Source organism: Salvelinus namaycush, chromosome 15 (genome assembly GCF_016432855.1).
Source record: "Salvelinus namaycush isolate Seneca chromosome 15, SaNama_1.0, whole genome shotgun sequence".
NCBI lineage: Eukaryota > Metazoa > Chordata > Actinopteri > Salmoniformes > Salmonidae > Salvelinus > Salvelinus namaycush.
The window spans coordinates 9,763,529-9,787,773 of NC_052321.1; the positions used below are offsets into that span (position 1 = coordinate 9,763,529).

Here is a 24,245-nt window from a genome sequence, read left to right on the forward strand (position 1 = left end):
GGCAGTGTCAGAGGAAAGCCCATAAAATTGTCAGAGACTCCAGTCACCCAAGTTATAGACTGTTTTCTCTGCTACCGCACAGCAAGCAGTACCGGAGCGCCAAGTCTAGGACCAAAAGGCTCCTCAACAGCTTCTACCCCCAAGCAGTGACTGCTGAACAATTCATAAAAATCGCCACCGGACAATTTACATTGACCCCCCTCTTGTACACTACTGCTACTCGCTGTTTGTTTGTTACCTATGCATAGTCACTTCACCTACATGTACAGATTACCTCAACTAGCCTGTACACCTGCACACTGACTCGGTACCGGTGCCCCCTGTATATTGTTATTCTTACTTTTTATTTTCTTCTTGAACTGCATTGTTGGTTAAGGGCTTGCAAGCATTTCATAGTAGTCTACACTTGTATTCAACACATGTGGCAAATAAAGTTTGATTTGATGTTAAAAAGCTAATATGAGTATTCAAGTAGATAAAATTCCTATATCAATGAGATGTCAACTCAAGTCAATTCTGGCATTGCGCCACAACTTGGCTCCCTGCCAGCACTATGCAGTTACCAAGTCCCAGTTAACACTTCATCTTTGATTTAGCCCTGAAGTGGTGGAATGATCGCCTCACAGCAGTTGTCACCCATGAGGACCCATCTGTTCCCACTGCATCTTTACAAATGAATGCACCCCTGGCTACTTGATAAGACTGATGGTGTTTCATATAATATTGTATACACTTCTTTGAGAGTGTTTGTTATTGGAGTAAGCTACTTGCATTTTCCACACCTTTTAAGAGCACAATGATGAGCAAATAATGGTACTCAATTGAAATCACATTTTATTCAAAAACAATTGACATGTACTATACAACACAAGCTCCCGGACAGTGAATCAGCAGCCTCCCCAGGTCAGTCGTGACACATGGTCCGTCTTCTGCTTGGTGGATTTGATGAATCCCAGGAACTCCAGCTCAGAAACAGCCTGGATAAAACGAGCACTTGTAGGAGTTGAGGAACAACAATGTGAAAAAGCATATTTAAAAAATGTATCAAAACATGCATACACATATTTCTATTCCTTTCGAGCACAGAGGGGCTGTCAACAGTTTAATACAATTTGTGAAAACGATGTTACTATCGATGTTCCCGGACAGATTTCACTTGGTTTCCAAAACTAATCATTGGGTAGCTGCAGGAACAGGGTTGGAGAGCCCATGACATATAGAATATCACCTGTCGCACAGCAAGAGGCTGGCTGCTGCTCAAACAGTGGTTTGAGTGAAATAAGGGTTCTTATAAGCCCAGACATTTCTATATGCAATCACTTGTGAAAGTAGAGTTGATGGTTGCCACTAAAAAGAGGATCCCAGTTGCTACTATATTCATTTCTCAGCTACTACTAAAATGATCTGCCCCTTTTTTTCAATTTTCACCTAAAATGACATACCCAGATCTAACTGCCTGTAGCTCAGGCCCTGAAGCAAGGATATGCATATTCTTGATACCATTTGAAAGGAAACACTTAAGTTTGTAGAAATGTGAACGGAATGTAGGAAAATAACACAGATCTGGTAAAAGATAATACCAAGAAAAAAAACGAATGTTTTTGTATCTTTGAAATGCAAGAAAAAAGGCCATAATGTATTATTCCAGCCCAGGTGCAATTTAGATTTGCCACTAGATGACAGCAGTGTATGCGCAAAATTTTAGACTGATCCAATGAACCATTGGCTTTCTGTTAAGAATTTTATATTAAGACTGCCCAAACGTGTCTAATTGTTTTATTAATACATTTTCAAATTCAAAACTGTGCACTCAATAGCATGGCATTATTTCACTAATAGCTACTTTAAATTAAACAGTGCAGTTAGATTAACAAGAATTTAAGCTTTCTGCCAATATCAGAATTGTCTATGTCCTGGGAATTGTTCTTGTTATTTACAACCTCATGCTAATCACATTAGCTCAACCGTCCTGTGAATTAAACACATTGTTCCACTGTAAAACCAGAGTAGCATACCTGGCATGATTGAAAAAGGAACCGGGAAGACAGCCTCCATTCACTATTCAAGTGCATATGGACGACATGTATTTTCCCCCCTGCCACTGTTCCTGCCCATTTGATAACGGGACATTCTAAATAAAATATCATGTCTTTACTAATAATATTAAATTGAAAATTGAGAATAGTCTGGTGTGAAAATACACTGTACAAAACATTAACATCTTCCTAATATTAAGTTGCATACCAGTTAAATTGAAAGTGCTTATGATAGGATACTTGTCTATTCAGAGTATTTTACATTAGCCATTTAGCAGATGCTCTTATCCAACTAGGGTTAAGTGCCTTGCTCAAGGGCAAAATCATATTTTTTTTCTACCGCCCCCATGCAGTACTTGTTTATTAAACATCTTACCACATATTCAAAAGTAGTCACCATGAAGCATTAAGACATCCAACAATTAAAGGATACTGTTTGAGTTCGTCCACTTTGCCAAAGTCCGCAGAGTCAGGATCCTTGCCCTCTGCAGCCGAGACCACAGTAGCATAAGCCTGCAAATACATGAAAAGTTAACTCACTCCGTTTCTCATTCAATATACCAGCAGGCAAGGCATGTGTTTCTACAGAGGTATAAACCCAAATAGATACAGTTGAAGTCAGAAGTTTACATACACTTAGGTTGGAGTCATTAAAAGTCGTTTTTCAACCACTCCACAAATTTCTTGTAAACAAACTATAGTTTTGGCAAGTCGGTTAGGACATCTACTTTGTTCATGACACAAGTACATTTTCCAACAATTGTTTAGACAGATTATTTCACTGTATCACAATTCCAAGTCTTGCCCTTTTACCCTCAATGGCACACATGCACAATCCATGTCTCAAGGCTTAAAAAGTATTATTTAACCTGTCTTTTCCCCTTCATCTACACTGACTGAAGAGGATTTAATAAGTGACATCAATACAGGATCATAGCTTTCACCTGGCCAGTCTCATGGAAAGAGCAGGTGTGTTCGTAATGTTTTGTACACGCAGTGAATATGATACCAATAATAGTATTTCAATGAATTCTTTATTAAACCTACCTCCAGCCAGTCATACAGGTTGATGAGTCTCCCACACTCCAGATGTAGCTTGTACACAATGCAGATGTCAGGAGCAGCATTGGAGACTGTCCCGTCCTCAGCCCGCAGATTTTCATTCTGAACCAGATTAGCATCAGTATGAGCTACTGTTTAACACTATAAACTTTGGCTGAGTTGTCTAAAGACAGACTTATCGCATTCCCTTTCTTTTGTCTGCACTGATCTGAAACAATTGTGAACAGGTAAAAGGCCAATAATGGCAGTCCACCATATTGTTTACACCCATCAAATCTTTCCAGATTGGTGCAGATTAGGATACAAAGAACAGCGTTCACTAGACACTATTGAGACAGCCTGCCTCTCAGTGGTAGCTATTTACTTTCAGGTAGTGGTAGGGGTTGCTGAGGGCGGTCTGGATGGAGGTGCGTGGCGTGGCGTTGAGGTGGCGTCTCAGGACAGCAGAGGAGCTGTAGTAGCATACCTCATACAGTGGTTGGGATTCGGGTGGGGCCAGGTGGGATCTGAGAACACACAAAGGTGAGCAGCACCGTCAAATACTGTGCCATTCATTTACACCGAGCTCATCTAAAAGAATGAACGTAATCTATCCAGCCACTGTTGAGTCAGTCGATTGGGTTGTATCATTACTGTATACTACTTCACCTCTCACCTCACAAGGCTGTCAATGAACTCCAGGGCTTGGTCTCGGAGTATCTCAAACGGGCTCATTGTCTTGGTTCTTCGAGATTTCTTCATCTCCAGTAGAGTCTAAACAGAGAGGACAGTAAATGCTGAGGCCCTTCATATCACAAGCACTACATATCCTTTTTTAGAGAGTCGTAGATCCATTATACATCAGAAGTGTATGAAACCGTTTGAGTAAAATAACTATCCGTTATAGCAGAAAATTGTTACCTTTTGCAGTTGGAACAAGTCTGTTTTCTTCTGGAGGCCTTTCCCTGGAGAAGTGAGGTCCTCCCCTGCTGCATTCTCATCAGCAGCAAGATCTGATTGTGCAGAAGCAAGAGAAGCACATTTCAATGGGTCTGAAAAGCATTTGGTGAAATGGGAAACTGTTACAGCCATCATCGCTACTTACCGCCTGGCTGGTCAAATTTGGCGAGTAAATTGTCCAGTTGGAGCAGTGCAGCCCTCATTTTCTTTGTCTTGACAGATTTCAGGATCTCAGCACACTTTTGCAGCGCTGAGGTGAGCTCGTCTTTAGCCATCATCCTGGGGTGAAAAGTTGAGTGTTGACAAAAGGAGAGCAAACAAACTGAACTTCATCTTAGCAGGTAAAAGAGTATGACAGCTTGAATATAAAACTGTTTTGCTAAGCAATGTTTATCCTTTATATCAACGATTTTGGAACTAATAAATTCATAATCTCCTTTATCACCTCAGAAGCTGCATGGCAGACGCATACTCTTCATTCTCCCACACATTCTTCTCCAGACAGGATATGTGCAGCTCTCTTATCTAAAAATAGAGGCATATGTGGAACAGGTGAGACAGTCCGTGCCATGCTCTACAATTCCATTCTTAACGTATGATGTATTATTTCAATGGCAACCTTGACGAACAAAATGTTCCAACCTGTTTTCCCAGAGGGTATTTGGGTAGAGAAGCCGTCAGAATGTGGAGACACCTCAGAATGGGGTAGTAGTTCTTGTGGTATTTGCGAAGATCTTTCAGTAGTTTCTGACACACTTCCTAAAATAATGGGCAGGACACGCAATCACTCAAGACCATTTTTGGTAAGCTCATAACTCATGTCAATATACTGTTCAGAACCTCTCAACAGCACTCAATATTTACCTTCACATGGTCATCACTGGTCAACAGCTCCACTTGCTCCTGGGGACCCTGCTCCTCTACGTACCTGGGTGAAAGGTGAGGTAAACACCAACAAGTTTTTATACAGACAAATCACACAACATTCTGATAACATTCTCCACCATCCTATGGGTAGAAGAGTGTGAGTGACAGTCACCTCATGAAGGAGGGCAGCTGTTGGAGCCGCTCTACATTCCTGTGGCTGAGCTCAGTGGCGTGTACCAGGGCCTCCTTCTTACAGCACAGCACGCTCAGAGGCTGGCTGTGGAAGTGCTCCAGCAGAGCCAACTGAGGGGGGCCCACCAAGATCAACACACAAATTCACAGTCCAACATAATACATCCAGCAAGCGTATCTCAGTTAGTCTTTGAAAGCAGGTACAGAGCACAACCAACATTGTGGGTTAAACATCAGTTAAAAGGAGAATGCCCTTTCAACACATTTGACACAGTCACCCCAACAATCAGAGGGCAGTCCTCACCTGCAGGCCTTTGATGAAGTTGCGTACAGAGAAGTCGTGGTAGAGGAAGATGCTGACCAGCACTTGCAGCACCTTGCCACTGGGCTTGAAGGGAAACTGGGAAGTTAGGATCACCTGGAGAAAGAGAGGGAAAGCAATACTCAAACTAAAGTCTGAATCCTAACTTGAAATAAACATCAGTTACTCAAGACATGTCATCATCAATGGGGGTCTTGAGTGAAAATGTCCGTTTATCTCAAGTTGCAAACGGCAACTTCAGAACCCTATTGGGTTTTAGGAAAAGGGCACAGCCAAGCATACTCACTATGTGTCCAATACAACTGAATGGATGGATCAATGGTGGCTACAGACTCGTTTTTAAGTACCTACCTTGTCTATGACAGAAGCCAGGTGCTGGGTGCAGGACAGGGACTGGAAGAGCTCGATGCCCAGCAGAGAGGACACAGAGTGGGGCAGCATGTGTTGAATGGTGCTGGGAGATGTGGCAATGCCAAAGACGAACATCAGCGGAAGCTGTTCAACGTACCGACTGTTGAAGAGAACGGGGAGATTATGCAGCATGTAATGCATGAAAAGTTTTCATGTGAGGTGCCATCACACAACTACAAGTGTACTTTCAGATGATGTATATATTCAATCAATATATATTTTTTTTAATTTAACTAGGCAAGTCCGTTAAGAACAAATTCTTATTTACAATGACGGCCTACCAGGGAACAGTGGGTCAACTGCCTTTTTCAGGGTCAGAAAGATAGATTTTGACCTTGTCAGCTTGGGGATTCAATCCAGCAACCTTTCAGTTACTGGCCCAACGCTCTAACTACAAGGCTACCTGCCGCCCCTAACAGAGATGGAGGTCAGAACTCTTACCTGCAGATGAGGATGAAATCTTGCAGCACTTTAGGGTTGAAAGCCTCTAGGTCTTTGAAGATCACTACAATAGGAGGATGTTGTTGCATGTCTTTGCCAACGGAAGTACGCTTTTTCCTTGGGGTGCCGGAGGCAGCTTTCTGAGAGGTACAAACAAATTATTTTTTACACAGGATTCATGATTTGTAATGAGGATTTACAGAATGCAGAAATTGTAAGGTCAACATCTATACATTTGACAGTTGTACATAAAAGCATCATAATAGTCCTTACTTCTCTGTTGTAGCTACATACCTTTGTCACAGTCTTGTACCAGTTACAGAGTGTGATGAGGGAGCAGTGCACCCTCTTCTGGTTTACATTGGTACTGCGCTGCTCAGGCTCTTCATTATCCACAGACACACTAGTACCTATCAGTCTCTCTAGAACCCTCTGCATCATGTGATTCAGGGCTGAGGACAGAACAAATTAAAATATTATGATTCGAAGGCGTCATAAAACAAAAAGGCTAATAGCAATTAGGGAAATTTCTCGAGTACCACACACACAGGACTGACCTGCACACTCTGTGGCTTGTACAGAGACCACAAAGGGAGTCACCGACTGCTGTAACTGGTCAGCGAGGCACTGGAAGGTCATATCATGATCTGGCACATTCACTCCTACACAGGTAGAGTTAGTTAGTTAAGGCCGTCATTGTAAATAAGAATTTGTTCTTAACTGACTTGCCTAGTTAAATAAAAAAAGAGAATGTTACAAATATGCCTTATACTTTTTTTCCCCTCCAGCCAAAACGCTCTATACTAGTGGCATCTCTCAGTCTGTACTGTGGCATTTATGAAAATATACTCATTTAGGCCTATATCATGGGCCCAGGTCATACCAAAATATTTTTGCATGTGCATCGTCTTTTGAGCCACATACCAAGCACTAGGGCTGCTGTCGGAATCTCGTGGGCTCTCATACGCGACGCCCAGTCATCCGTGCCACGCTGAAAAGTGGAGACACTCTTTCTGATAAACGCCAAGAGGCTGTCTAAGATTTTCCTGTTCAGCTCATCCTGCAGAAGCTGTAGAAAGTAAACAATGTAAACTGTCATGCCTGACAAAAGCTCGTAACTTTGATCTGGGGTGTATTCGTTGAAGTGAAATGTTCACAACGTTAGATAAATGTTGCAAGTAAAACAAGCACAATCCCCTATTCTGCATGACAAACAGAATATTATTAAACCGATACAGTGGTCTGTCTGAACATTCCGTAGCATCCTAGCATAAGCACAATGATTGCAATGCCCAAAGTTGGGAGGATGATGAACAGGGTGCAGATAGGCTCTCACCTCGGTGTCTGCCTTCATTTTCTCCCATAATGTCTGACAGTTTCTGAAACGTAGTTTGCTGTTCTCCGTGTCCTCACTGCCATGAATGAAATAATCCTCTGGAGAACACACGATACTGATAGTCAATGCTACCCGATACTTTATTTCTTGAAACGGAATATTCAAAGTATAGATATGATTAATGATTACTGTTTAAATATGACCAGCGACCCAGATAGTTATCTATAAGATCACTCACCCACTGTTGGAGTATTCCTTCTCCTTTTGGCACTGGGCTTGAACACAAAGCAACCCTAAACGGGAAATATACAGATTATAATGACGCGATCATTGGAACACTTAAATGAACATGCCAGCAGCAATTACTTAAACTATGTTATTTGCTATTAGGCATCCTTGGAACGCCCCTCCCCAGCTAGCTTCCATCGTGGTAATATTATAAATGCAGTACTCACTCCAAAGACGCTAAGGAAATCGCATTTCAACAATTTACAGTCGTTAGCCTACCTTTGACACCGATGAAGTCATTTCCAGCAGAAATGTGACAATCCCATATAAACTTTCTTCAGTAAAATATATTTCTTCTTTGACCTAACGATTGAGAGTAACAAAAACTTTGTTAACCGGATGTAACCATTCCACACTTCCTTTATTTTCCCGCCATTGTGACGTTTATGAATTTGTGTACAGACCGAGTTCATTCAATTATAATTTTATTCTTGGCTGAGTGTTTAAAGATTCATGTGACGGGACATCGGTAAAACAAGCCAACAAACAAGGGTGTACTGTCTAAGAGTTATTTTGTATTAAAAACCAAACAAATGAACTGCGTAAATTGTGAGCAACATATCCCAACCGGCCGGCAGATGGCGCTGTTATTCATTTTACATCGTTTGCCATTGTTGACAAGACGTAAAATGAATAATATCGCCATCTGCCGGCCGGTTGGGATATGTTGCTCACAATTTTCCAACAGTGAGTTGCAATATATTGCGGAACTTGAACAGGTTGCAAGGAGACCGATAGGGGGAGAGGATCGCCCAATTTGGCCCACAATTTATAACAATAAGACGCTGAAAAACATGTAGAGGCTGCTAGTTTATGAGACAAGAGGGGATAGTAAAATAACAAAATTACACCAAAATGCGTCAGGGTTCAAACTAAAACAGGTGTGACTGAATAAATACATCAATGACAAATTAAAAGTCAGCTCTTACGGATTCAGTAAGGGTTATGGCGGTCTTCAACTTGATGTGTCTTAAAACCACCTGCTACATTTAACACCAAATAGGCTCTCCACAGAGTTGCTTTATAATAATGAATGAATGTAAATAAATAAACTTGCAAAACAAAGTTCTGTACATCAACTTTTATAAAAGCAAACAGTTACATTTTATTGAACACTTTGTGGAAGACATGTAAATATTACAGATAGTGTTTAAAAAATAAAATAAATACAAACAAAAAATAAAATCCCATAGGGATATAAAAAACTTTTGTTTTTCCTTAAAATTATCAATTTAGCAAAAAACAATTTTAGTACTAGAAGCCTAATAAATACAAACATGTTCTAAAGTCTATGTTCCCTACAGATTACCTGGTTCTTATATGAGTAACATACATTATCCAAACTTAAAATCAACAATAACATGTCATAAGTAGAAAATACTCCATCTTCAATTGTCTAATGGTCAAAACTGTTTACCATTGGATATCTGATACAATATTAACAGATCTGTTTGCAGCATGTTACTTTTCTAATCCTGAGTTAGTCGAAAATAAAAGCATCAGGCTGTGAGCAATCCATCAACTATAAAGCCACTTTTGTATTATAACCATGGGTCGCATATCTTGAAGTTGCTTTAGCAAAAGATCAGCACCATCGGAAAAGGTTTTGTCCATTACAATCTTCACATTGTTCACGGATTGAAGATTTTGAGGATTTCTGAAGTCTACAAGGTTTTGACAGGCTCCAATAACTTCATCAGGTGTTGCGGACATAATATTAGCAGTCTTCTGCTTAAGGGTACGCTGCCGTTTTAATGGCAACTCACTCCTTGAACCTCCACTCATTTTTCTTTTGGGAGTGTGGGTCGATGGTGAAGTATCCAGGAACTTCAGGAAACTGTCCAGTGCAACACCACCCTTGCTTTCTTCCTCTTGAGAAGCAGTGGAGCCCTGGTCCAATGCCTCTGTCAACTGGTGAACTTTATCTGCCGGACGATTTCTCAGAGTCAACCTTCTGTCAGGACAAGCTAATACTCTCCGCTCTGATTTTCGGGGGCAACCCCTCTTTTTGACCTCTGAAGTTAAATACTGGGATTCAGAAATCTCATCAGTTGAAAGTTTAGCCTCTGCTTGAATATCACCATCCAACACTTCTTGCCTCTGACAGTTGGTCTCTGAAGTCTCAGGCTCACACTCGTCAGCGTCCGTCTCCTCAGAGGAGTCTGTTGACATACCCTCGGATTTGTTTGCATCTTTGACTCTTGATCGTGGGTACTTTTTACAGAATATAAACTGGCTTCTCTGATCCTCTATATATTTCTCGGTGAGGCCATGTGTGGTGTAATGTTTGAATATATTCCGTTCAATCCGTTCAACTGTGTCGCAGCCTTTTATCATGCATGGATATTGCAAAGATAATTTTTGGGTGCAGATGGCAGATGCCTCATCCATAGATTTCAGAGAGGGTTTTCCAAAGTTAGTCCAGTGATCGAGCGATCCGTCATCTTTCTTAGTGTTTTTCTTGTTCAATTTGACTGCGTTTTCAATGTTCTCTTTGCCATTGTTGGGCTTGACGCATGTTGTTCTCTGTTGCTGTGTTCTGGGAATATAAATTAAATCATGCTTTTTCATCTCATGACGAAGAAGGTTTGACTTTGTAGTGTAGACCCGGTCACAGCCATCATACCCACACTTAAAAGTCTGATCCACACTGCCTCTCTCAGAGATGTTTATTTCCTTGTGAAAGTTTTTGATGTGGTCAATGTATTTCTCCACAGAGGTGAAGGAGAGTGTACATTCTGACCGGTCACACAGGAATGTCCCTATATTGAGGCTGGACATCATTGCAGTGGTTTTATCTCGGGTGAATTTATGAAGCAAGAGGTAATGCTGCACCAAGGTTGTAATCCCTGGAAATATCCTTGAACAGTCTTTCACTTGACATCGGATTTCATTATTCTCAACTTCAGCAGCTTGTTCACCAGTGACAGCCTTTTCGGTATCAAGGTCTCCTGAAGACAGGGGAAGGGATGACTGATGCATAGCCCTAGAGTGAAGGATCAGATTTTGCTGGATGGTAAAGGCTGCAGCGCATCCTTCATGAACACAACGGTAGGGCCTATATGGGCTGAAAGAATTGTCAGCGTCACAAAGTTGAAGCCCCAACCTTTTCTGAACTTTTTCTTTCCTTTGGAAATGAACCTCGTCTTTGGATATTGTGTTTTTTGAACAACTTGCTTTTTCTGGTGTGGGTTTCACAGCCTGACTGGATGCCACCTCTGTTGCATGGCTAAAAGATCTGGCGTCGGAACGTGCTTCTGGCCTTTCCGCAGTGTCACCTTGACCTAATTTTTGCTTCAACACTGGAGTGTGGTTAATTTGTGGGGCTGTCATTAATGTCTCATTCTTGGTATATCTGGTCTTTGATGGTGATTCTAATTCATAAAATGACTTGTCCAAGTCATCCAAGGTATCTTGTGGTGATTGCACTCTCTCAACTGTTAATTGATGCATGGAATCCTCTTGAACTGCATCTCCAGCTGTAATGATCTCAGAGGATTGTGCATGACCGTCTTGATTTGTGCTTTGAATTGGACAGCCAGTGTCAATATCAAGTGGCTCTTGTTTGATGAAAGTTGACACAACTGAAGATTCAGTTCCATGACTACTCTCTACCTCGGTTTCAATATTGGGGTTGCTTGACCTTTTTTTGCGATTTCCGACCTTTAACTTGTTCATCTCTGCCTGCGTCAGGTGGTGGACTTTTTCATAATGAATTCTTAGGCCTGTGGTTCTGGTAAATGTTTTCGGGCAAATGTAACAAGGATATGGAGAGAATTTGACTGGGGTTTTCTTGAGTTCCTCAATCATCTCAATGGTGTAATCATGAACTCTACCAAGGTGTCTGAATAATGCCTCTTTTGTCATGAACCCATATTCACAATAATCCATTTCACACTTGAACGGCTTGGGGCCATTGTCACGAATCTGGTCTTCCTTCTTGACAATCGTTTTTGTTGTCGTGCTTTGAACATTATCTTTTTGCATGACATTATAGCTTGAGATTGCATTGCTTTGGCTGCCACTGTACTTTGAGGAACAATTTTCCTGCAAACTTTTCTCATGTGCAGCTTCAACTAAATCCAACATTTGTAGGGCATTTTGAATTTCTATAACCTTGTCATCTTGACATGCCGCAAAGGAAGTTGCACTTGACATTTTTTCAGCAAGACTGCCTTTTGACTCCCCATCCGGCTGACTGCCAGCATAATTCTTTGACTCTTTCAATTCTATCCACACTGTTTTATTTGGGCCTAGTTTGGATTGTCTACCGGCCGAAACTGAAGGAAAGGTGTTTGATGATTGAGAATCCAGTGGTTTTTGGGTTTCCTTTTGTGACAAACTGGAAGGATTTGGTGTGGAGAGATTACCAACAACTTCCTGTTGGAATTCACCATTTAGTATGTTGTATATTGATCCAGTTTCAGGAACATTTGGGTCATTGAGAAAGTCGAGAAATGACGTAGGCAAATCAGCCGTTAAGTCCATTTCAACTAATGGCTTGCACTGGGAGCGTTTTGAAAGATGACCTCCGAGAGACTTTGTGCTTGAGAATTCTCTAAAGCATCTTCGGCAGATGACTTTGCCATCCTTTATGATAGCAGGCCATTTCGTTCTCTTGCTGAGTCTGCAGCGTTTTACTTTCTGTGTATCATGATCAGCAATTTTCTCGTCTGCAGGGAGAGCTTCAGATTCTGCATGAGTGTCCTCATTGTACGAGAAACCTTTTTGGATAGAAGCATGCGGACTAAGAAGCATTTCATCTACAGAGCTGCTCATCTGATTCTCATAATTGGGTGATGTAAGATGAGTTACGTCCTCCATGTTGGTCATCTCCACTGTGTTTCTTGGTGCTACTTGGCCATCATGGCTCACTGCATTGCTTGGAATGTCTATTGATGCCCTTGAATTAAGGACATATTCATTTGGAACATATGAAGCATGGGAACCCCCAGCTGACAAATTGTTACTTTCTGGGGCAGACATACTGGAATAGTTTTTTCCCATTAGGGAAACATCAACATTATCCCCAGAATTAGTTATCCCATAGTGTTGTCCTCCATTATCCAGCATAAGAGAGCTTGACACATATTCCGACATCTGATTCATCAGACTTGACTCTGATTTAATGGGTTGGATGGCACTATCATGCATATTTGCTGGTGTATGTTCTCTGCCCCTTTCTAACAGTTGATACGGTTCTGATTGCCAAGGAGTTATGCTCTTATTGGGGTATTCATTCAGATGGAAGACCTCTGCATAGCAATCGTTCAATGTAGATGTCCATGAGTCACCCATCTCGGACTGCATTAGACCAGTCTGGTTTGGGGGGGTTTCCCAAACGGGGCAAATTGCAGGTAAATTTGAACATGCCACTGGATATTCAAACTGCTGTAATCCACTATTTCTGCATAGTGGTGCTTGATGAAGTAATGTTTTGTCCTCTGGGTCCTGTGAAGTCTTGTTCACTGATGGAACCTTTCTCGAAGTTATTTTGACAACTTTCTTGTACTTCTTAGCCAGTTTCCAGTCTTCAAAAATGTCTTGATGGTTTTTCTTTACATGTCGGGAGAGACTTTTGGAGGTACTGTATTTGCGGTCACATGCTTCAAGTGGACAACTATACTCATCCTCATCTCTACCAGTTATTGCAGGAGTGTTTTGATATGGATGTAGAATAAATGGGGGTTCACTCTTAATTTCTGGTGGAGGAAAGGCCTGTGGTAACACTTTCTGAACAGCTTCAGTTGGTCTGTTATTCTGCTCCTCTTTTGGGCACCCTTTCAAAGGATTTGTTCCACAGTGATATTGGGGATCCACATGATTTGCTATCATTTCTTGGCGTGTGACGACAGGAGATAGTTTTGCATTCTCCAATCCCAGCTTAGTTTTGATCAGTGGAACATAACACTTCCGAAACTCCTTTCTGGGATTGACAACAGAACTGCTCAACATGCTCTCGACTGAATGTTTTATTTTCATTGGGCCTTTTGGGTTCTCAGGAACTGTTGACGAACCTGATTTAACCACTTCTTCCGTCACATAATCCTGTGCCGTCTCCTGATCTAGATTGACAGAGGCAGAGCAGGTTTCCTCTTGCTTAGCGGAGCACTGGGTGGAAGGTTCTATTTCAGGTATAGGATTGTTCTCACTTGCGACGGGCATTTCATTAGTGTCATGGTTCTGCTGATGCAAATTTAGCTGGGACTGTGAATAGAAAATATTCCCACAATTAGCTATTTTGCAAGTGAATGTAAGGTAATGTTGTGCCTCATGATCATACAACAGGTAGGCCTCGTTGAAAATCCTTCCACAATTAGGAAACATACACTGTGACTTAAAGTCAGTGTGTTGTTTTTTGTGCATGAGAAGTTCCGAATTGCAGTGAAAGCTGGCTGTGCAATTCAGCTGTATGCAATAGTATGGCTTAGCGCCACAGTGCATTTGCAAATGATCATTGAGATGTCTGGCATTCACAAACTGCCGACGGCAATACTGACACACAACCTTCTGTCGTTGTATCTCCAGAAAACGTGTTGCTTCCTCGTCATTTTTGTGGGCTTTTACATGCGTTACAAGACTCCGAAAAAACTTGAATACCTTCTGACAGTATGTAACAGGGCAGACACAATCCTCAGTAAATTCTGCTTCATGTCTAGCTGGTACAGGCTTTTGAGGACTGACCTTAGTTTGTACAGGCTTTGGAGGACTGACTTTGACTGTTTCAGCACTGTTGCAATTTCCATCCAAAGAATAAGCATCATTTGGACTGACAATGGTCTCTGCCTCAAGCTTCACCACAGCTCCGTCTTTAAAATTATTACAATGACTACTGGTAGATTGCGTTGGCTTGGGCAATTTCCTTGTTGCTTTCATAGCAGCAAGTCGCTCTTTGCAAGACTGCTTCACGTGGGATGCTACATGTGGCTCAAGAATCTCCTTAGTGTCAAAGCTGTCAGCACAAATTGGACAGGTGTAGACCCCATCTTTAAAATGCTTCTGTGCATGGCGGACTATCCTGTGGCCAAGGAACTCTTTATCACATAGAACACAATACTGCATATAGGCTCGCCAATTCCTAAATCTTGCAGATACAAACCCTTTCTCCCTTAATTTCTTAGCTTCCCTATTTTTCTCTTTTTCATCTGCAATTTCATTCAATTCATTTGTAGTATTCAAAATAAAGTCCTCAAGGTCTTTGAATTCTGGACCTTTTTCTGCTGCATCATCCTCAAGTCCCTCATCTGCGTCATTGAGAGTGTCGATAGATGACACAATGGATCCCTCCTCACCCATCAATGCCAAACAATTGCGCTTCAAGGTTCTCCAGTCCCAGAACTCTGGATCAAAAGGCCACTGTGTCTTCAAGGCCAACAGTAACTCACAGCGTAGTGAGTTGGGTACTGGAAGATTCTCGTCCTCACGCTTTTCATCAGGTTCATTATAGAGTGCTTCAACAGCATAATATGAGTCCACAGTTGGCTGAAAGAGGAACTCTGTTAGTTGGCATGCCCGTTTCACCTCAAAATCAGTGGGCAAAAGGCAGGAAATAGTTTTGCAGATGGTGGTCCTGCTGTCCGTGTTGTCACTGGATGCCATTTGTAGAGCTTGAATGCACATTTCAATGCACACCGGCAGTCCCACTTCTCCAACCTGAGAAAAAAATAAAGCCAAAGTCAGTCATGAGAATATAAATCGCTACATGGTATATCCAAGCAGTAACCTATACAATTTTACACATTCAAGAATTTCACCTCCGATTGGATAACCTTGATGAGGAAGAGGATATGACAGACGCTCCTGGAAAGCAGGACCAACTTTCTGCATTGACCAAGAAATGCATCAGCTGAAGACTCTGACCGCATTAAAAGCTTGCTCCAGAATAGTGTGAGCTCCCTGTAAAAAGAAAAGTATATCATCGTTGGTCTGTCACACATGAAGGGCTTTACAAGAGATAACAGTTTGTCGTCAACATACGACATCCATTAGGAGGTTGGCTCACTTCTTTTTATCTCCTTTACATACTAAATGTATTACTACTTTTCTAACTCTGTAATATGATCATAATGATCAATACTTAGTATATGTACCTTTCATATAATTTCAAGAAAAATATTTAGAGAAATGTATATTGTACCTGTAACCCCCCCCCCCCCCCCCCCCCCACAGAAAAAATAACTAAATACAAATTACGTCACACCCACATTAAACCGAGCAAGTGGAAAATGGAAATTAGAGGGCAGTACTCACCAGGCACAATACACATCTCCCTGGAGAAGCTGCCGCTCGAGGAATGCAGAGCACAAACAAAGGGCTCCTTTTTCATCCCCATCCGACTCCAGGTTACAAATCATCTCCAATCCATCCTTACAGTCTACCTGCACGATCTGGCCCAGAGATAACATGTGTCATAATTATGGTATTCTACGGTCACCCACAGTTGATGAATTTCCATCAGGGTTATTTTCATTCATCATTATCCAACTGGAGTTCGTCATTTCATTTCTTCATCAAATCTCCATCAGGTTGGCTCAGTTGGTAGAGCATGGCGCTCGCAACACCAGGGTTGCGGGTTCGATTCCCACTAGGGACCAGCACGAAACTGTATGCACTCACTACTGTAAGTCGCTCTGGATAAGAGCGTCTGCTAAATGACTCAAATGTTGTTTTTTTAAAATAAAAAGACAAGCCTTTGCTCAACCCCCTTTTTTGAAGGCACTAGTCTGTTAAACGACTTGATGTAAATGCTATCCACTCACCTCTTGCATGAGCTGTTCTTGTGTTTTTGTCATACACAGGCAAACAAGGTACGTCTGCTTGAAGTTCCCCTTTCCTTCGTACTCTGGATACTCTGAGCACATCTTCGCTAAGACAGCTGCTTTCTCTGCTCGATTCTGTTTGATAAGGTGCTTTATTCGCATATTAAGGAGTGTGGGACCTTCCATTTGCAGGAACTCATGAACTGGGGAGTAGAAAAAGGGAACACGATTACAGATAACACTACTGAGCAGTCACCACAACATTTAGAAATCAGTCATCTCATGTGTACAATGTTCTTACAACAAAAAACTACACAGGTAGGCTAAAACGAACCTCTGTCAATTTCAGGTATCTCATTAGACAGAATGCTGCACAGAGTGGTGTTGGTCCACACGCCAGGCTCCTGTGCCATAGCTGATAGCATGTGAAGCTGTGTGTTCCCATGTCCTTGCAGAAGGCTGTGTGCCGACTGTAAAGGAGAGCATATAACTTAATACTTTAGAGCTATACAAAACAAAACAAAAAAACTTTTCAAAACATAGGCCTAGATTAACTAATTATGTCAAACAGGGTTTGTGATATGTGCATATCATATATTTTTACTTTGATTGGGTCACCTAGTCATTATTTTTCAAAAGATAATTGGCATAATAGGCTCATTACAAACATTGCTGTTCTAAGAGCAAAAGAAAAATAGAGCAGCACTGGAGACTAACCTTGACACAGGATTGGAACTCCTCCCATAAGGCACCAGGGACACTCTCAGGCAATGAGAGCAGGAGCTCCACACAGCTCCTGCAAGTAACACAGGGTCATTCAATGAGTTTGTTTTGGTTAATGCTAATGATGCTACAGTTGTGTGCAGATTACTAAAATTAAAGAAGCACTACCCCCTTCTGCCGCAGCTCATATACGGGAAGCCTAATTTATTTATCTTGTCAAATTAGTGGGGCAAGGTACAGTTGTATTGGTCACTAGCGCTAATCAAACTGGAATGCTCACTGTCATTTAACAACATAGGCCTAGTACCATCTGAAAAACTGCACAGCTGGTTCCATGAAGCATTCATGCATATAAATCAGATATTGACGTTTTATCTTTGAGTACTCACAGTCCTAGGTTTTCAAGTACGAGTGGCACATTTTCACATTCGGAGGAGAGACAGGTGATGGCCTTTGCATAACTGAGTATGGCCACTGTGTACACCTCCAGTAAAGGCAGTGGCTCCTCCTCAGCCTTCCATCGACCTGCATGTTCCACAAGGATCTGCAAACAAAAGCATGGCAAGCTGATTAGTGCCTGCTGTTAAATGAATGTATTTTTTCAACTAACTAACTCCTTAACATTTACCATACAAATAGTGTAATTGCACAATTGCATTAATTATTAGTCCTTCTAGGTAAATTACGCTACATTCCATTAAAATATCAAATTGAGAACAGCTAATAATACAAATCCTAGTGCAGTCTCCTGGTAGGAATATTTATGTCAATCACCAATGTAATGAAGACTGTTAGACTGCTAACAACCTCTTTATATCTGTGATTTTTCCCCAAAAAAGTCAGATGAACCAACATAGCTAGACGACACTGGTGTAAAGTACGTAAGTAAAAAATACTTTAAAGTACTAAAGTTATTTTTGGGGGGTATCTGTAGTTTACTATTTATATTTGACTACATTCATTAAGAAAATATTGTACTTTTTACTCCATACGTTTTCCTTGACACCCAAAAGTACTCGTAAAATGTTGAATGCTTAGCAGGACAGGAAAATGGTCCAATTCACACACTTAGCAACAGAACATCCCTGGTCATCCCTAGTGCCTCTGATCTGGCGGACTCACTAAACACACATGCTTTGTTTGTAAATGATGTCTGAATGTTGTTGTGTGCCCCTGGCTATCCATAAATTTAAAAAAACTAGAAAATGGTGCAGTCTGGTTTGCTTAATAGAAGGAATATGAAATTATTAATAATTTTACTTTTGATACTTAAGTATATTTAAAACCAAATACTTTTACTCAAGTAAAATTTTACTGGGTGACCTTTACTTGAGTCATTTTCTATTAAAGGTTTCTTTACTTTTACTCAAGTATGACAATTGGGTACTTTTTCCACCACTGCCAGACGAGCAGTATACGGGACGCTGCTTTAAATTCTATAAGTCGGGCTGCTGAATCAAGGCTCTAGTGAGTGCCAATTGGAAGCCATGCAGTAGCCTATAATAGGCTAAACCACACCGAGTAGTGAGTAGGCTACCCATGTAGGATGCAGGCCTAATATTCACAGTTGAGTGAGACAAGCTTGAATACTACAAGTACTGACAATATTTTCCTTGTCTGTCATCCCTTCTCCCAGTCAAGGGGAAGCCTAATCTCTGCGCAAATGAGTGTGGCTCTTCTATAGCTACTCTTTGAAAAGTTGGCGATATGTGACCGCTTCCATACAGTTGTTACAAGGTAGATAGTGTAAAGCATAGCACAGAGAATTTGACCAACCTTTGCGTGGCGATACTTTCTAACTTCCTGACTTGGAAGACAACACATCTTCTAAACGTCCATGTCTAGTTGCAGTGGGTTCATTTGAATTTAGAAGAGGCTCCGTTATTAAATTAAATGAATGTAATGTGTATGCCGCCATCATGTCTATTTCAAATCTTCTCACATTGATTGAGACAGACGAATGTAATCATGACATGAAGCACTTCGGGGTGGACACCCACCTGTCTCAATCAATGTGAGAAGATTTGAAATAGACACGATGGCGGCATACACATTGCAGTTGGATTACTTCATGGAGCAAAAAAAATCTATTTAATTTAATAATTTTCTAAATTTAAAACAAAACATAGAACTTTAGAAGATGTATTGTCTTCCATGTCGGGAATTGAGAAAGTATCGCCACGGTTGGTCCAAAATTCTCTGTACTATGCTTAACATCAGGGTTTCACCAACTCGGTGCTGCACTTTTTAGTTTTCACCCTAGCACTATGCAACTGATTCAAATAATCAAAGCTTGACAATGAGTTGGTTATTTGAATCAGCTGTGTAGTGATAGGGTAAAAAACAAAAACGTGCACCCAGGTGAGAACCCTGGACCGAGTTTGGGAAACCCTGCTTAACACTACCTATAACAGCTGTATGGAAGCATTCACATATAACCGTCCTTTCAAATTGTAGCTAGGCCATCAAAGTGTGGCTATTGCTAAATGTAGGCTAAATGTAACTTAACATGGTATTTCAATGCATTGCACAACACATGTAAAAAATAAACACTTGATAACAAACAATCTTGAAGTGACTAAGTATTTTCTCTGCAACTGTCTAAAATTTCTTAGTAAGAAAACATAGGGTACAAGGCTATCTTAGTTGTATATTGTTACTAATCTGTGTCAGATGATTAATCACCATTGCAGTTTTAACTCCAAATTTGACCTGATAGTATGAGATTGGGCTTCATGCATCATCACTAACATAATCATCCCCAGCTTCCAATTGGCTGATTCGTCCCCCCGTAACTATTCCCCAGGTCGTTGCTGTAAATAAGAATGAGTTCTGTCAACTTACCTGGTAAAATAAATCAATAAATTCATCACTTCGCACAGGAGGGGTTTCAAACTAGGCCCAGCAGGTTTGTCATACAATACACAGAACCGAATAAACCTACCCACTGACAGGCTGATGAGTTAATATTGCTTTTCTAACAATTAAAACCATACACACGTAGTTAACCTATGAGTTGCATGAAAATAAATACTACCTAGCTATTTGGTAGGCCAGGCCTATACATTAGACTTTTACAGGCACACTCAATATTGATCCACTAACACAATGGACGAATGGAAAAACGTTAATTGGCCTTAATTTCTAGTTTAAATATGCACATTTACACGGATGAAAGACGTTTCGTGTCGTGCAAACCTAAAACACCGGTGCATTTGAATACAAATCCGCACAAAAACCAAGCTAGCTCTTCTCAGCATGAAGGAGCCTGATCAACTAGCTAACTAGCCAACATTCATCTAGCAGCTAGCTAACGTCAACTAGCAGGGGAAAATGAGTGATGATAAGATATCATGCCAAAGTAATAGATTAAACTACATATCGGAAAAAACTAACGTATATATTTAACTAACTACAATAATCAAACGGTAAAACAGGGAGTAATGGTGTGTGTTTATATATCTGTTCTGATGTGGCTAGCTAGCTACATTGTTGTAGCTAACGTACACGCGCATCATCAGCCAGGAAGCTGGATGGAAGGCTGCAAACTAGCTAGGATGGGTAGTTGGAAAAACATGCGGACCTGGCAGAATTCCTGGCAGAAACGCAAAGAGGCGTCCGACGGTGATTCTGGGCTTTCTTTAAGTGTTGTAGTCAATTCCTGGAACCGTTCTCGGAGCCGCTCGATAGCTTTTCTTGTGGCATATTCCTTCTCTGTCTCTCCCTCCGCCATCTTCACAACACAATCACGACCGCGTACGCACAGATGTTACGCTGCCAGAATCGCACACGCACACGCAAAGGGGGGGAAGGGAGAGACGAGGGACTGCCTAAAAACACGCCACTTCGAAGTGACTTTTCGCCAACCCTAAGAGATGGATCGAAATTTACCGAATGGTTACCGTTAGGAAAATGGGGGAGGGTCATACTTTTTCCTTTTCAGTCAAGGGGAGGGTTTAGTATTATTATTTTTTAAATCTTGTCCAAGGGAGGGTCATGTCATTTGTAATTGATGAAATGTCGATTTTTCTCAGCGTTTTACAATGAGTTGCTTATTAGGCTATTTATGGATGTGTGCCTGGTGCTGCCCCTCTGATTCTGCACTGGGCCGCAATATTAATTGCGCCTATAGGCTATTGATTGGTGTGGTCTCAATCAAATGATTCATAGCCAAAAGCTACGAAGTGCATGCTTGGAGAAGCACAGTGAAAAGTTATATTTCCAAGATAGAGGCTGGTAAATACAACTGGGCTGCATTATACACTGCAATGGATGTTCCAACCCTGAGCCCCTGCCTGCTCTGCTCTTGCTGATCAAAAACGTTGTATTCTGCCTAACCATTGGCTGTGTAGTCTACGGTGGCAGTTCAAATGCTTCTTCAGAATTGTTTGTTGTTGATTCGGCCTAATACCCAAAATAGCCTATATTCTGTTAAATTTGAGGAGAGCATGAAGCAATTTTTTATATAACACTTATTTTACCAGGTAAATTGACTGAGAACACATTCTCATTAACAGCAACAACCTGGGGAATAGTTACAGGAGGATGAATGAGCTACTTGTAAACTGGGGATGGTTAGCTGGCCATGAAGGCCAGACTGGGAATTTAGCCAGGACACTGGGGTTAACTCTTACAATAAATGCCATGGGATCTTTAGTGACCACAGAGAGTCAGGACACCTGTTTATCATCCCATCCAAAAGACAGCTGCCTACACAGGGCAATATCCCCAATCATTGCCCTAGGGTGTTGGGATATTTTTTTAGTCTAGATGAAAGAGTGCTTCTTTACCATCCCTCCAACACCACTTCCAGCAGCATCTGGTCTCCCATCCAGGGACTGACCAGGACCAACTCTGCTTAGCTTTAGAAGCAAGCCAGCAGTGGGATGCAGGGTGGTATGCTGCTGAAGACTGGATGTCAACTTTGATAGCTTGCTACTACTATAATTTATTTTATTAAAAACAATATGTGTATTGCCTATGATGTATTTATCAGTTATTGACCTCACAATAAGCCAGATTCAAGTAACTGTAATTGTGGTGGTCAGTTGCAATTTTAGCATGTAAATCTTGGTGAGGCAAAAAATATATATATGTTAGATGCATGCCAGCAAAGCCACTACACACAACACAACACTAAACAATACATTAATTACACTATAACGGTGACAAACGTGCCCACAAACTGTTAGGGCCTACATAAAGCTGTCCCAACAGCAGTCCCAACACCTTACCACTGCTACACCTGGCTATCAGCCGAGCCTTGTATGGCAGCGAAACAGTTCATTCAGTCTCATTTACTACCTTTCAAAAAAACATAGCTGAGATGGCTGACTTGCTTAAACAAATGTGGTTTCTACTGACAATTGAGATGTACAAACTATGGCATAAGGCAGGCCTGGGCAAAGGCCGGTCCGGGGGCGATACGCGGCCCGCGACTTGATTCAATGCGGCCTGTGGAATTATGCTCAGATCACATAAAGAATTTGAGATTGAAAAATTTTGAAAAATGTATTTGTTATTTAAATTAAAAGCCCAATGAATACTCGCCTTTATGCAATGATTTAACTCCCACCGCCTGGGGGACATTTATTTTGAAGGCACGTATAAATAACAACTGCACGAGGACAGATAGTGACTGACAGGCTGACACAGTCACAGTTATAAATAGTAGCTAGCTCGAAATTGCGCAAAAAAATGTTTTTAGAAGATTTTAAAGAAAAGGAAAGTAGACAATGAATGTAGGGTGTTCCAGCAAGAGTGGACATCGAAATATTTATTTATTAAGGTATCAGGGAAAGCTGTGTGCTTAGTGTGCAAAGAGAGCATCGCTGTCTTGAAAGACTACAACTTGTCCAGACATTTCCAGACGAAGACATTTACAGACGAAGCATGCAGAGAAATATAGGAATATGTCTTCTGAGCAGAGGGCAAGTGCATCGAAAGAGTTGCTTTCTCAGTTGCAAAAGCAGCATGGACTTTTCACAAAACTGCATTCAGCAAACAACGGAATTGTGAGAGCTAGCTATGTACTGTCCCACAAAATTGCTAAACATAGTAAGCCATTTGCTGAGAGGGCGAATTCATTAAATCATGTTTAATTGACTCTGCAGCAATACTTTGCCCCGACAAGAAAGAGCTGTTTGAAAAATGTTCCCTGTCAAGACGAACAGTGACACGGCATGTTGGGAACATCGCAGAGAATATGGAACAGCAATTGAGAGACAAGGTAAAGGATTTCTCCTTGGCCCTGGATGAGAGCAGTGATGCCCGTGAAACGGCACAGTTGTTGATATTCTGACGAGACATAACCCCAGACTTTGAAATTAGAGAGGAGCTTCAGTGCAGTCAATGAAGAGCACAACCACAGGGAAAGATTTATTGGAGGAGGTTAATGGTAAAGCTGGTACTGAGTTTTGAAAAGTTATCCAGTGTGATCACTGATGGGTGCCCAAACTTGACAGTAAAAAACGTTGGCCTTTTGAAAAGGATACAAGATCAAGTAGCTGAGCTGAACCCAGATCAGAAAATAATTTTCCTGCATTGCATTATTCATCAGGAGGTGCTCTGTTAATGTGTTCTGAAAATGAACCATATTGTGAATACAGTCACTAAAGTGGTAAACTTCAGAAGAGCAAAATCTTTACACCACAGGCAGTTTGTCTCACTGTTGGAAGAGACAGAGTCGGGTCATGCAGATCTCCCCTACCACACAAACGTGGTGAGATGGCTGAGTTTGGGGAAGGTACTTCAAAGGGTGTGGGACCTGAAGGGATTGCTGAGTTTTTGCAAATGAAAGGAAAATATGTGGATTTCCCTCAACTGCAAGATAAAGAATGATTGGCTGATTTTGCCTTCACCGTGGACAT

At 41.3% G+C, this 24,245-nt stretch overlaps 2 protein-coding genes across 2 annotated transcripts; both read right to left on the reverse strand.

Annotated features, from left to right (window-relative positions):
• Positions 1-816: 816 nt before the first annotated feature.
• orc3 (origin recognition complex, subunit 3) lies at positions 817-8,234 on the reverse strand. The gene is made up of 20 exons (XM_039008881.1): positions 8,114-8,234; positions 7,845-7,899; positions 7,607-7,704; positions 7,195-7,339; positions 6,828-6,932; positions 6,565-6,722; positions 6,271-6,410; positions 5,770-5,929; positions 5,401-5,514; positions 5,077-5,207; positions 4,902-4,965; positions 4,680-4,796; positions 4,483-4,562; positions 4,183-4,316; positions 3,999-4,090; positions 3,754-3,851; positions 3,463-3,604; positions 3,084-3,200; positions 2,470-2,549; positions 817-993 (listed from the first exon to the last, which is right to left on the reverse strand). Exons 1-20 carry the CDS (start codon positions 8,132-8,134, stop codon positions 888-890), a joined length of 2,157 nt encoding a protein of 718 aa, XP_038864809.1. The 5' UTR covers positions 8,135-8,234; the 3' UTR covers positions 817-887.
• Positions 8,235-8,569: 335 nt separating this feature from the next.
• LOC120059755 (zinc finger protein 292-like) lies at positions 8,570-21,109 on the reverse strand. Its single transcript, XM_039008810.1, has 8 exons — positions 20,960-21,109; positions 17,766-17,920; positions 17,371-17,449; positions 16,988-17,123; positions 16,654-16,856; positions 16,145-16,281; positions 15,649-15,790; positions 8,570-15,547 (listed from the first exon to the last, which is right to left on the reverse strand). Exons 1-8 carry the CDS (start codon positions 21,107-21,109, stop codon positions 9,413-9,415), a joined length of 7,137 nt encoding a protein of 2,378 aa, XP_038864738.1. The 3' UTR covers positions 8,570-9,412.
• Positions 21,110-24,245: the final 3,136 nt, after the last annotated feature.